Source organism: Coturnix japonica, chromosome 2 (assembly GCF_001577835.2).
Source record: "Coturnix japonica isolate 7356 chromosome 2, Coturnix japonica 2.1, whole genome shotgun sequence".
Taxonomy (NCBI): domain Eukaryota; kingdom Metazoa; phylum Chordata; class Aves; order Galliformes; family Phasianidae; genus Coturnix; species Coturnix japonica.
The window spans coordinates 122,946,203-122,960,774 of record NC_029517.1 but is presented as its reverse complement, the minus strand read 5'-3'; the positions used below and the strand labels follow the sequence as shown (position 1 = coordinate 122,960,774).

Here is a 14,572-nt window from a genome sequence, read left to right as displayed (position 1 = left end):
TCCCAGTTGGTTGCAGGGGCTGTGGCATGCATACTCTGTGATGTGCATTACACACCTAGGCTGCTGGGTGAGGGAGTAACCATATCAAAGTTCTGTGCTCATTTACAGTGTTGCTGAAGCTGACCTTGCACTTTTCCTCACTAGCATTTGTGCAAATCTAATACTAATGAAATGGTGCCTACCTAAGAAACCTTAGCCTTAATTTTCTATGTGAGGCATCATATTTTTAAATATGCCCTGGAAGTTCATTTTCTGCACAATTATGAATATGCATAATCTTTGTGCATACATACAAGCACATATATATGAGTGGATATGGGTGCATGTTTGTACTCACAAGTGGTCTTTCAGAAGAAAGGGCTGGATGGGGCTCTGAGCACCCAGCTCCAGCTGTAGGTGTCCTTGATCAATGCAGGGCAGTTGGACCAGACAGCCTTTAGGAGTCTCTTCCAATTCAACGATTCTGAGATTCCATAAAAGGTCAGACTTGCCACGCAGTTTTTTTGCTACCTTCCAAACAGAGGATTAATAACCAGACTGCTGCCATCAACATTTTAAGTAACTTTAATGCTGCTTAGGTAAGTCTGTTAAACATTTGCAACCATATACTCCAGCGTTACTGTACATATTTTATACAATATGAAATATATATATTTTTTAAGTATATGGCTCTAGATAAAACATTCACAAAACAAGTTCCAATGCAAGTAAAGGATTAGAAAAATAAAATAAAATCAGGCAGAGTACAAAATCTTTGGAAGATAAAAATTTCAGAAAACAAGATATACAAAAACATCCCATTGCAGTAATTCAGGACTGAGTGGTTCCAGAAATTGGAAAGGCTGCCAATCACTGCTGCGTCTTTATTAAGAATCTCTGTGCTGGGTCAGCAGGGACTGAAGGGCTCCATGAGGATGGCAGCTCTCAGAGATCCTTGTTCCCGACCACTTTGGCAAGTGCCCTTCATAACAGGCTGTCACGTTGGTTGGCTCAAGGAGAAAGAGCAGGTCAGGGAATGAGGAAAATCCTGTCTTCCCTCACCCAACCATTGCTGCTCTCTGTAGAATTCTAAGGTGCGGTCTCTGCAGAAGTGTAAGGTGCAATGGCAAGAAGCAGTGAGCAAAAAGTTCTGTGAACGACAGGGAACTTTTTTGCTCCCAGATTATCAATTTGGCACTAGTGACAAGACTTTTTAAGGAGCAGGGCACAATTCTATCGCTAAATTAATTTCCTGTCTGTAATCGTGTCATTACACAACTGGAATATTCAAATTAACCTGCCTTTCTGCCAAAAGCCAACACTGTAATGGGCGGACTGCTTTGCATGTCACTGCTTTCAGAGAGATGTTGCATAGGCGTCTGTCCAAATAAAAACACCTTTACAACACAACCCAACATCAGGATGTACCAAATACTGCACTGCAAGAATTGAGGTCAGACAACAGTCACCATTTGGTAACATTCCATTCAAATGACGCTGACTCACATAATAAGTAACAAAAGCAGCACTTAAGTTACAAAAACAAAGCTGTACTTCCACAAAGTAAAACAGTGCAAATATTCCTGTCATATTTATGCCACTTATATACACGCACCACAGAAATGCACTGTTTGTTTTGCAGTATAAATAGGTCTGACTGAGCTGATATTCTAAAACTAATCAACTATTACTGTTTGACAATCCCAGACATTTTCCATCTACAAAAGAATACAGTAAGCTGGAATGATCAGATCACCATAGCTGAATATGGTTGTAAAATAACAACAGAAAATTGCACTGGATGGATATTTAAAACTTTTTCTCTGTACAAAGTTAATAACACACACTAAGCTGATATCACAGTCAGATTGGACTCTGATCATGCAAGGAGCAGCACACGTAAGACCAATGACTCTACAAAGAGCCTCAAGGTCCTACCTGTGTGGAACACACTGTAATGCTGCAGCACACGTAGAGCTCAATCCTAGGCCTTAACAAGGGGGTAGCTCTTTTAGCTGCCTATGCAGGTAACATGTCTGTTTAGTTTCAGTTTTCTTCCTGTTCTTCTGGTTTAGCACCAGAATTCGGTTATCTGCTTGTAACATCTGTTTATCTCTGAACTCTGGATTACAATTCAACAAACAACGTTTCTAAGGAGTTCCCAAAGAAAGTAAAAAATAAAAAAGAGGAAGAGACAGAACCTTCTGTTAAAGAAATCCTGATTAAGGGTTATTTGCATTTCAGCACTTGGAAACGAATTTTAAGCAAAAAGTCTTTTTTGGAATTACATTACAGTAAAACAGACAAGTAGTACTTAATTTGATCTGAAGTTGAACTCTTGGGAATCAAAGTCTCTTCAACTGCTATAGCTTCCATCTCCTCAAAGCCAGGGCTGTGCTGAAACCATAACAAACAGCTGTTGCAAAGGCAAAAATCTAAAGGATGAGCAGGGAGAAAAGAGAAAGAAGAGAAAAAAAGTGAATCACACATTATATTGCTCTACATATTTTTTTCTATTTTAAATTAGTGTAACAACACAAACGACTCAAAAGGTACCCCCCCAGTAGTAAAGACAGACCTGGTATCATCTGAAGCCTTCTCATAAACTCTGTTTTAAGCCCACCTTATTGTTATTATCTTAGCTGCTAGCTGCTGAAGATATTTTGACATAGGATATAAACAGAAGAGGTTGTGTGTTATTGTAGAAATTAAGCGCTTGATATTTCAGTTTCCTCTTATCTAGACTGAGAATCTAAGATTAGTATTTCATTAGAAAGTATCCAGGTAAATGCCTTTACTGGCAAACAATGAACGAGATGTCCCTCCAAACAGCAGAGCCTTTTACTTGCAGAAAGAAACAGTTGGGCCTCTTCAACCAGAGAAAAAGACATGACAGATTGTTGAGAAATGTCAGGAAGATGCTACAGCTCAAGAAAATGAACAGATAAGAACTGTAGATAGTGCCACGGCAAAAGTGAGTATGTAACATAAACAAGAAGGGAGAAGTTAGAAACTGAGTTGGAAGTAACAAAAATGTCTCATATTGTCCACTACTGATCAAGGACACTTTCTCTTAGAACATATAGATTTGATCCAACGATAACAACCTTGATTCCACACATGCACTGATTTGATAAATCAAGGTTTGAATAGATCCTAGGAGTATTATTCATAAAAGCAAAAGATACATTTTAATTGCAGTATACACAACTAGAAAGTCATTTTCAGATGGAAAAGTTAGCAAGGCCTTATCTTATTTGTTTGTAGACTGTTTTACTGATGTGTTTCAAAGGGTCACTTTTTGTTTATTTGTATGCTCTGACTTCCTAATCAGGTACTTTTAATTAAAAAAAAAAAAAAAAAAAAAAAAAAGAAGAAGATACTAAAAACTACATCATTTGATTCACCATCTCCCACCATCTCTTAATTAACAGATAAGGTGAGTTACAAAATCACATCCTCTTACTTCATCTGAACAAAGATCCAAGGGTTGTGAAGTACTGAACTCTTCTTAGAAAAGAAGGAGAGTATGAAAGAGGTAAAGAGTCTTTGTATTCCTCAGTACTTTGTTGTTGGAGAGACACATGAGTTACCACGTATCAAGTAAGATCTGAACACACTGAAACAAGGACTGCGGAGCTACTTTGAAGTATGGAATTTGAGACATGTAATTAATTCAAAGCTCTCCACCAGTTTAGACACAGTTGAGAGACATCATCTGTCTACCAGCCATGGTCATACAGGAATTTGTGCTGGACTATGTCACAGGCAAGTGGGTAATGGTGAGGAATTTGTGTCTTGAAGACTGACATACTCAATTCACTCTTTCAGAGCCTAGCTTGCCAAAGTACAAGGCCTTTCTTTCCTAATCTTGAAGAAACGGTGTAACTCTTAGACGTTGGGTTCATTCATTTTGACCCACTCTAATATGAGCTGAAGGTATTTATTGTGTAAAATCTACGGTTATCTAGTTCTGAAGACAAGAGATACCCCCAAAATGATTCAGAAACTTAATAAATGTAGGAAGTTCCTTTAAGTATGTGAGATGCCCTGGAAGATACAAATACAAACAAACAAATCCCACAGCCCAAACTCAGAAACACAACAATAACCAAACCAACCAACCAACCCAAAACACAAAACAAGCAGCAGTTTCAGTTCTTCCAATTAATTCTGCTGGCACACCACTACTTGCCATTCAGGAGTCCAGCTAGGGAGAAAGCTGAAGGTCTGTGTATTTTCTGACTCAGCAATGAACACACACATCACCAGATATGGTGATTCAGTGATGATGCAATTATAGTGATAAAAAGGCAATCTGAGCTTAGCTTAGAGAGCTTTATTGATTAATAAAAGCTCTCTAATCCTTGCCACAGGAGATAGCACGCCCCTTGCAGCTGCTTTTTATGCTTGACATCAGAAAATATGTACCTGGAGCTTTATAAGGAGCTAGTCCAACATTTTTCCCTATGGCATGCTCAGGACTATCTAAAAGGTATCAAAACACCCAAGCAATTACAAGTTTGAGAGCAGGCTTGAAAGTCATACCTGACACTTTGATGAAGGCTCAGTTTTCATCTTTTGCTTCTATTTCAATACCTAGCATTATTTTTACTAAATATCTCACCTAAAAACTAGATTCTGTAGTAATCACAGACTTAAAACACTACTGTAAACAGTACCATCTAAGCATCTATCTCGTTAGGCTCCATTAACAGATCACTGCACTTTTTTTGCATGCCACTGTAAGAATGGCTGATTATTCCAGAATGTTTGCTGCTTTCAAAGACTATTTTCTTCCTCACAATCCCTCTTCCCATTCCAGCGCAGTTCCCAAGTTGAAAGGCTGGTTACCAGTGCTTACATCAGAATTCCACTGCTAGGTACAAGTTCATGAAATACATACCGAGGCTGCTATGCTTATGTTATATTCATGATCACCCAGAATAGTCACAGATGTGGTGGAATTTAATCTGCGAGGGTAGTGATGCAGGGATGTAGTTGCTGCTTGCAGTAGAAAAGCTCCAAAATAAAAGACAAAAGTAGCACCATGGAAAAGGAAGTCCTGAAAAGCAAACAACAGGTTCAGTCCAGGCTGCTATACATATCTAACCCTTCTAGTCTCAGCATAAATGAAATCCAACACAGAAACATGAAACAAGCAGTGATAATAATCGTTCATAAGCAATGCTTAAGCACAACATATTTTCATAACTGCCTACAATTATAAGCAACTCAACATAATTAGTAATAAAGGGCAGCCCTCCCTCTCCCCAAACCCTGCATTCTTTCAAATTAAGAGGCATGTACTCATCTACAAGCACGTGTGCTGACCTTTTCAGATCACTTTAAAGCTAAAAGTGGGAGCTTACAGAATTCTCCCCTAGTGAGGCTTAGGTTAAAAACAGGGGACATACAGGCTAGCTCTATCACAACACAAACAGTACAAACTTGCAGTCTCTAAAAGTCCCTTCTCAGATATAACCTAAACTCCAAAAGCTCCCCTTTACATGCTTCAGTTTTGTTTATGGAAATGCCCAGAAACACGCCAGCCCTGACACAGCTGAAATTTACTTCTAGGCACACAGTCCAAGAACTGAGGCACTTCTACAGTTCTCTCTGACTTTATGCAAAATACAGTAGAGTTTGGAAGTACTTTGTGATAATGCTGAATAAAACGCCTGGGTCTGGAGAGGAGTTAGGCTTTGCTTTATATTCACATCTCTCCTGGCCTTCTCTAGGCAGTTCCCTGCTCTGGGACGTATACCAGCTAACTACAAGGTTTAGACATCTAACACTTCTGGGCTCTAATACTGAAGCACATGCAAAAGCAGCTTTGTTGCCTAAATCGTTCTGTGGGTTGAGGTTCAGAGTGTTCTACACAGAAAGATCCAAGATCACAGTTTCAAAACGTCCAAAATATTCCTCAATAATCTCCCTCTGTTCATTCTGCAAAGCAGACGTTTGTAAAGCACTCTGTTCCTGAATCTACACACCATGTGCTTGGTGCACGCACATATGCAGGTGTGCAAAAGTACAGACATTTTGAATATTATACACAAGTAAATGTATGCCTGTTGGTGACAATCACGATAAACATTCCTTAACTCAAGCACTAATGAATTCATTACACACCTGTAATTCACATGTGCAATTGGCTACCAGCACATCAGGAGTGAGAACTTAGGAAGCATTCCATGTGACTCATCACAACAGCAGTCAGCACTCAGATGCATTGGAAGTTACTGTGCAATACCCTTATCTATTGAATATCTGATATCAAGGTAGGGAAGCATTGCCTTCCCCTATTTAGAATTATGAAACAAGGTGCTACTAAAGTTTTCAGTTCCATTTAGCCAGGAAATTGTTTTCTCTTAATAAAGAGCCACTTGAGGCTAAAGTCACTGCAGTAATTCCCAACTTATGGTGTAATTCCTAACTTCCATCCCAGCTGCCTTTTTTCTTTTCTCCAGTCATATTTCAAAAGGAAGTGATCAATAGGAGACTGCACTGACATTCACAGAAATAAGCGAAGAAAAGAGGGCAGCAGGTCGCTGATGTCCTCCATTTGTCAGGCTTGCCAAATCTCAAGCCTTGGGCATGGGACACGTTCCCTCAGTCTCCAGGTCTTCTGTAACATCTGTTACCTCATATAAAAACAGTAGGAACCAGCAGCTCTCTGTGCATGAGAATGCTGGAGCAGCTCCTGAAACTAAAGGAAGCACTTCTCACTACCAGAAGCATCACACTAACACCTGCATGCCCCACGGCATACAACACGCAGGTGTGTCACTGTGCAATAAAAACCAGATCCACCATGGCCTGACACACTAATCTCATAGCACAGGTTTCCAACAACACAGAGCTCTCTGCACAAACCCATGAGGACATTTGCTAGTGGTGAGCTACTGGGCATGCAACTACTTCAGGCTTACTGGCTGCACACCATAGCTCACCAAGAAGCACAAACAGCTCCATGAAGAAGGCAGTGCTGACTGTATACAGGAGAGGTATTTAAAAAGACAAACTCCTTAATTTCCTCCATTCTCCTGCCAAGCTCTACATTTTTCTTCTCCTGGCAGCAATTACAGCAAAGCTATACAGCATCAGTAAGATTTCACATTCACAAGGTTATGGTTTTTATAACCAAGAAACCCAGGATGTTATTACTTAAAGGATAAATATTTATATATATCACATATATATATATATATATATATATATGTGTGTGTGTGTGTGTGTGTGTGGTATATATATATATATATATCACAATTATTTTAAATATATATATATATATAAAAAATATATAAAATAATATATAATATATATATAAAATAATTGTGAATTTGCTGCCTAACTCTCCATTACATTGACACTTGTATCATCACTGAAACCTCAAACAAAAAACCAAATAAATCAGTACCAGATCTGCATGATGTCTCAGTTCACAACTAATTCTGTACATGAGTGCTGTGAGGTCATAAAGAATGCTATTTCTCACACCATCTGGTTTAATGCAGAGCCATGTGCTAAGGTTCATTTCTTTCTCCAGCTTTTCACTGTGTAGCATCATATTCTTTTTAAGTATGAGTTCAGTGGTGCTAATTATGTCATAATGTATTGTGAAACGTACACCTGTAAAATCCCATGCTGCCCTTCAAATTCACACCTAAACTTCCAGAATCTGAGTCAACATTTCCTCATGAATCTATATATGATACATTAGTACTCCAACATAACCAAACCATGACTCTACCCATTCTGATGTAATTGAATGACATGCACCTTCTGAGTCCTATTGCAAATTTAGTTTCTGAAGTAGCAAAAACGCATATTTACATACATACATGTGAACCTAAAATAAACAGGTATACCCTTTAACTGCATAATCATACAAAATAATTTAAGTATTTCTGGGAATTACTTATTTGAAACAAAAGGTAACATCCTTGTGAAGTGCTACTAAAGACTCTAGTGTCAAGCTGCAGAACATTTGTATACCTCAGAACAGTGGTCAAATGATAGACCTAGTGTTATTCTTATTGAAGACTGCAAGAGGATGGATTTCTGCTACCATGCTAGAGCTGAAAGGATTCACATTATATTTACTTCAGATATTTAGTTATGACAGTTTCTTGGAGTAAGTCAGAGTCCCACAGACAGCTTTAATACAAGCCATCCAGCAGTTTCCTGACACTGAGAGTTTCTCAGTGATTTATCACACACAAGGGGAGAAAATGAACAGCACAACCTCGCACTGTCAACATAAAGAAGCCAATGTGTAAGACACAACGTTGTTTAAAGATTTTTAGTCTATAAGAGACTATGCCCTCATCCAGCAACCATTAAGCAGATTCATAATTGTAAATTGGCAAATAGTTTCAATGAAACCCAAGACACTACTAATTTACTTAAGTGATGCACATGCTCAAGGCTTTGTTGCATCATAACTTGTGGGGATGTCACAGCACAAATCCCTGCAAGGCATTCTGTAATTGTAACTCATTATTAGCTTAATTACTGCCTGCATTGTGTTGGAAAGCTGAGATTGAATGCATATTTGCTTTAGTAGTATCCTGCTCATTTTCATATAATCCAGTTTGTTACCATCGATGGTGTTTGAAATTGTCAGAGCCACAAACTTACAAAGCTCTATGACTTTGCTTTTAAGAGCATTAGTCTCAATGAGATGTCTATGAACAACTAGAACACAGAGATAAACAAATATACTGATGCTGAAAATGACAAATCCAGCTATGATCACAGACTGTCAGTAAGAAAACAAAGGGACCTAGGAGCAAAGTGAATGTGATGAGCAGTTAGAAACAAACATGCTTTAATATTTTAGAAGTTTGGATACTTCTGAAGATTTTTTCTAAACGATTCACACTTTGATGGCAGTTCAGCTACCTGTTATTACTCATTCCCAGCATTATTAGAGTCATACCACCTTGCGTTCAAAACCTCACAGTAAAAAATCAGCTTACGACAACCAAGGAGTAGATAAATTAGCAGTCAATAAGCCAAGATATCTGCGTGGTTGGTGAAAAACAGAACCACAGCTTCCCTTTTCAATAGGAAGGCACAGTCTGTGAGAACTTCTGGCACAAGACACAGCGCTCCATTAGAGCATGAATTAAGTCTTGTCTTCACACTAGACAGGAACTGAGCAGAGCATAATGAAGACTGTAATGTCCCCAAGATTCCCCTAAAGATGACAAATATCTCCTAGAAAAAGGTTAAGTTACATCATACTGCAGCTCATGCCTTCTTTGACTATATATCACAGAATTATCACAGAATTATCAAGGTTGGAAAAGACCTAGAATATCATCTAGTCCAACCATTACCAATACTTCCTGGCTAAATCATATTCCTCAGTGCCACATCCAAGCGTTTCTTGAACACTCCCATGGTCGGTGACTCCACCACCTCCCTGGGCAGTGCATTCCAATTCCTGACTACTCTTTCCGAAAAGTAATACTTCCTAATGTCCAGCCTGAATCTCCCCTGACGCAGCTTAAAACCATTCCCTCTAGTTCTAAACCATTCCCTCTAGTTTAAGCTATAACAACCAGCTGTCAGAGCAGCCCTGGCTTTAAGGAGCAGACCCACAAGGCAGCTAAAGACAGTCTTAGGAAACTAAGGAGACAACCTGGGTGCTTTGTCTGGTGCTACCCCAGGCAATCACATCAGACAATGTGTTCAAAAATATACGTAATGTTTTCAAGGAAATGGTATGTCTTTATACTTCACCTTTCTAGCAGTTGGAAAATACTTTCTAATTTCCACTTCATAATATTTCTGACCATTTAAATAAATTTATTTTCATGTTTTACTAAACTAGTTCTCTTCCTGCAGCTTATGCCCTTCATGTGCTTATAGAGGAAGAGTACACTGCTTCATTCCCTAGGTACTCTCAGCCTCCACTGTTAGAGAGGTCATTGTCATCCACATAGCCTTACTCTGCCATTTTCCATTTCTGAATTCCTATTATAAACAGAAGGCCAGACATTCAGACTTGGTGTAAGTACATCAAACATTTTCAATTTATAAAACAGAATACACATTTTCTACAAATATATATGAATGAACACATATATTATTTATATTTAATACTTATTAAAAATATATTTCTGAAATATCTTACTGTCTGGTTCCAGTTGACAGCGATTCTATTTGAATAACCGAAGAGAAAGACACACAGGAACACAAGGGACAGGAACCACGCAGTCACTGCTACGAACATCACCCATCCCTGCAGCAGAGGCAGTGGAACTTGTGTAGAAGCCACCAAAATCCAGACTATTGTTCCAAACAGCTGTAAGGAAAGGAAGACAGGTGATGAGCTGTGAAAGAACTTTCAGTTTTGTTCTCTCTGTCAAAGAATTAGCACTTTGTATCACAGATCAAGCCCTGAGATTGCTTTCAGAAACCTAGAGGAGGCACTTCAAGAGTACTCCTAGTGCTTGAAGAAGGGAGCTTATATAAACAGGAGGGAGAGCAACTCTTTAACATGGGCAGACAGCAATAGGATCTGGGGGAAGGGAGACTTTGATCAGATGTCAGAAGGAAATTCTTTACTCAGAGGGTGGTGAGGTGCTGGCACAGCTGCCCAGAGAAGCTGTGGTGCCCCATCCCTGGAGGTGCTCAAGGCCAGGTTGGATGGGGCCCTGGGCAGCCTGATCCAGTTGGTGGCAGCTCTGCCCATAGCACAGGGTAAAAACTAGATGATCTATGAGGTACCTTCCAACACAAGCCATTCTATGGCTCTGTGATCTTCTAAGAGCCCAACTGCTGTTCTCACTAACTGTAGGCATTAGGCACTGGCTTGACAAAGCCTTTCTTAAAGTAGCCTTGAAAATGGGATTGGCAAACTCAAGTAATTTCTGTGCTGTTGCTGAAAATTTTACCATATATATGCACACACTGAAGTTCGCATGATAGGGATACGCATCATATTTGGATTCAATCCCATACTATTTAGTTTTGTAGCTGTAATCAGATAAGACAAAGGAGATGAAACGGCATCGTCTTTTTTAATGCATTGGCAGATTCAGAGAACTTTCATCGAATGCAGGTTGGAAGGGAGACATCTTCCAACAGATGCCTGCAATAACATTAGTTGTAATCAGTGACAAAATTAGTTGGGTCCTCCCTAGCGTTACATTGCAGCTGTATGAATGTAACACGCATGGCCAGCCTCAGCTCGGAACTCCCAGCAGTTTCAGGCCTTCAGGTTGCTCGTGGGGTTCCATTTTTAGCCAATGTGTAGAACCAACCTTCCTCCAGTTCCACAAGACTGCAGGTGCGGCTCTGTTACGTACAGACCTGATAGTACACGCTAAATGCACTTGTAGGAGTTCGCACAGAACCCATAACACGAACTTTTCAGGGCACACACACACACACACAGCCGCCCTGGGCACGGCTCCGGGCACGGCTCCATCTTTCCCCACACGGCCGCTCACAAAATGGCAGGTGAGGCGCAGCGCGGCCGCCCTCGCTGTGGGCGAGACGGCGGCAGGTGGAGGGAGGGCGGCGGGTGTGGAGAGCAGGGAAACGCGAGAGACAAGGGGAGAACGGGGCAGCCCGGCCCGCGCACTCACGATCTCCAGGAAGATGAAGGCTCCGGAATAGGTGCGCAGGATCTCCAAGCCGGAGGGCAGCGTGACCCGCGGTGGAGGGAAGTAGGCAGCGGGGTTGGGAGGCGGCGGCATGGACGAGGATCCTCTGGGCAACATGTCGCTGCTGCTGCCGAGCGCAGCCAGAACGCGGAGCCGCGGGCAGGTGGGCGAGGAGGAGGAGGAAGGAGGGAGGAGGGAACAGGTGCGGGCGGGACTCGGCGCACCGCCCCGGCAGCCTCTCACTCTGCTGCCCTCCCCGCCCCGCGGCTGGACGGGCTGCCCCGCTGCGGGCTGTGCTGGGGAGCAGCTTGTTAAGCATCACACAGTTCGTGTTTGCCCACCCTCCCAGCCTGTCCAGGTCTCTGTGTAATGGGACTCTCCTTTCTGATGTGTCCATCTCACTACTCGGTTTAGCGTCATCAGCAGACATGGTGAGGATGCTGTCAATCCCAGCATCCAGATCATTTATGTAGATGTTGAACGTTGTGGGGCCCAGTGCTGATTCCTGGCATATCCCACTTGTGACAGGATGCCTGTGTAAGTAAAAGCACTCCTCTGAGTGCAGCCTGTTAGCCAGGTTCACATCCCACCTTGCAGACCACACATCCAATCTGTACCTTGCTAGTCTGTCTAGGAGAGGGGCTGTTGAAAATGAAGTACCTTGCTGATGTCCAGGGAAGCAATATCCACTGCTCACCCCCTGTGCTTAGAAGATGTCATTTTGTTCCAGAAGGTGATAAGGTTAGTCAGGCACAGTTTGCTTTTCTTAAATCCACGTTGGGTTTTCATGGTTGCCCGCTCCTTTTGGTTTGTAATTGTTTCTAGGAGGACTTGTTCCATTGCTTTCCCAGAGACTGAAGACTTAAGGTGTCCACTGTGATGTACTATTTCAGCCAATGTTACTACATGCAGTATTTCTGGATGTTCATCTTCAATGTCTTCATCTATGATAAAAAAGACTATGTTTTAAGGTTTCTTGAAAGCGCAGCTGCTCTGGAGGTTGAACCAGCAAGGGTGTTGCATTCCTTTCTTGTTAGATGCATGATGTTTCTCAGAGTTCTGCTTTGTGCAGAACACCTTAACCTGAGATGCCTGTCCTCCCACCTCAATCCAAAGTCTAGGTAGGGAAGCAGTCAACTCCTGTAAACACAACTCATCTGTGCTTATTGCACATCTAGAAGCAGTAATACTAGCTCAGCTTTGAGGAGGAAGAAGCATCAATTTGTATTTTATCATGTGCTCTCTCCTCATTGCTGCACTCCTTGTAGCTGGATGACTCACTCCTAAATGTACAAGATGTAGATCTCCATTCAGAGCCAGAGAAGCTTGGCCTCCTCTTTTCTGAGCAATCTATTCCATTGGTTATGAGATGAGAGAATTGATACTTACTGTACCTCGTCTGGGTAAATCTGAGAAATGAACACTGTGTTCCATTCATTTATCTTTAAGGATTCTAGGCTCTGGAGGTGCATGCCTACTTAAGTTCTGGTCTGGTTCTGTTTTGGAAGGCAATAGATTCAACCAGTGCCTAATTAACGAGGTGTAGGTGGTTCTTTCTTGGGATTGCATTCTGGAGAACATATGTCCAGTTAACTTCACAGTCTGGCCATAAATCTGCTGAGATTGCTCTGCACAGGGTGAAATGTGCGTGGGTGGAAATCTAGGTTGATGAGTTTATGATTTGGAACATGAAATGTGATTATGCTTATCATATAAAGAGCAAGTACAAATGACACTGGGTCATAAACATTTCTATCTTTGTTATCCAGCCATACAATCAATCAGCGTGGACTCCAGCAGCAAGGTTTTTTTTCATGATTACATACCATGTACAGTATTTTCTTTTTTTTTTCTTCCTTGTGAATACTGCTTGTTTTAATCTGCACTTTCCTTCTAACACTGACACTCTTCACTTTTAGTAGACTACCATAGGAATGTCTAAATGTCACTGTTAGATCCCTGGAGGTGTTCAAGGCCAAGCTGGATGGTGCCCTGGGCAATGTGAGTATGAGATATGGAAGTTGGCAGCCCCTGCCTGCTGCAGGGTGGTTGGAACTTGATGATTCTTGAGGTTTGCAAGGCAAACTACTGCTGCTATAAGTCCACCAGAGTCAAAAAGTAGATGGGAGTATGTTAACTCAGTCTACATAAAAATGTCTGTTTATACTGCCAAAGGGGCTAAAAACCTCTCTTAAAATATTAGATGAGTATAGGCTGAGCTTTCCCCTTGGTGTTCTTGAACTGCGTACTGTAGCCTAATGTAAAGTTGGGATTGTCATAGATCTGCAGATCTATCAGGTTGTTGGTAGCAAATCATTTTTCAAAATGAAGATAGAGCCTTGGTATTAATTTAGCTGAACTTCCTGCAAAGGCTGAGGAAGTTAAACAAATAATCTACAAGATGCGGCAAGTACCAAAGGGTGAATTAATCAGCTGAGGATTTAAATTCCAAATATATTAGCATAATATGTGCATACATTTAATATATATTAAAATAGAAATATGTGGATACAAATGTCCTAATTGTCTTCCTCCTGAAGCGACAACCATTAGAAACAATGCACAAAAATATGAAACTTTGTATTAAGCTGCTGTCTACCACGTGACATTAGTAGGGATTAGAAGAGAGAAAAACATAGACATACATCATAGTGGATATGAAAATTAATTATATTGCAGTGCTGTGTATGAAGGCTCAAGTTGTCTTTTGTGATACCCAAGTGGCCCTATTTACTGACACATAGAGCTTAGATCTCCTAAGACAGAGCAGAGCTGAGCAAGGTTTTGCCAACGGTATCAGGATATGACTCTTCCAGTTACAGAGGAAGTTGCCTACCAAAGCTTTTTGTGTTTCTTTTAGATTCGCAAAGTTACTATTTCTTAATCCTGTATTAGGTAGACAGAAAACAAGAAGCTGATTATATAAAATGCAGACTGTCTTGTTTATGGATTAATTCATTTAACAT

General features: G+C 40.8%; 1 protein-coding gene across 1 annotated transcript; it reads right to left on the bottom strand.

The window, feature by feature from the left end:
- Positions 1 to 546: 546 nt before the first annotated feature.
- Positions 547 to 11,892, bottom strand: MAL2 (mal, T cell differentiation protein 2). The gene is made up of 4 exons (XM_015856236.2): positions 11,589 to 11,892; positions 10,130 to 10,300; positions 4,886 to 5,044; positions 547 to 2,414 (listed from the first exon to the last, which is right to left on the bottom strand). The coding sequence occupies exons 1-4, from the start codon at positions 11,721 to 11,723 to the stop codon at positions 2,343 to 2,345; spliced, it is 537 nt and encodes a 178-aa protein (XP_015711722.1). The 5' UTR covers positions 11,724 to 11,892; the 3' UTR covers positions 547 to 2,342.
- Between the last annotated feature and the right edge of the window lie 2,680 nt (positions 11,893 to 14,572).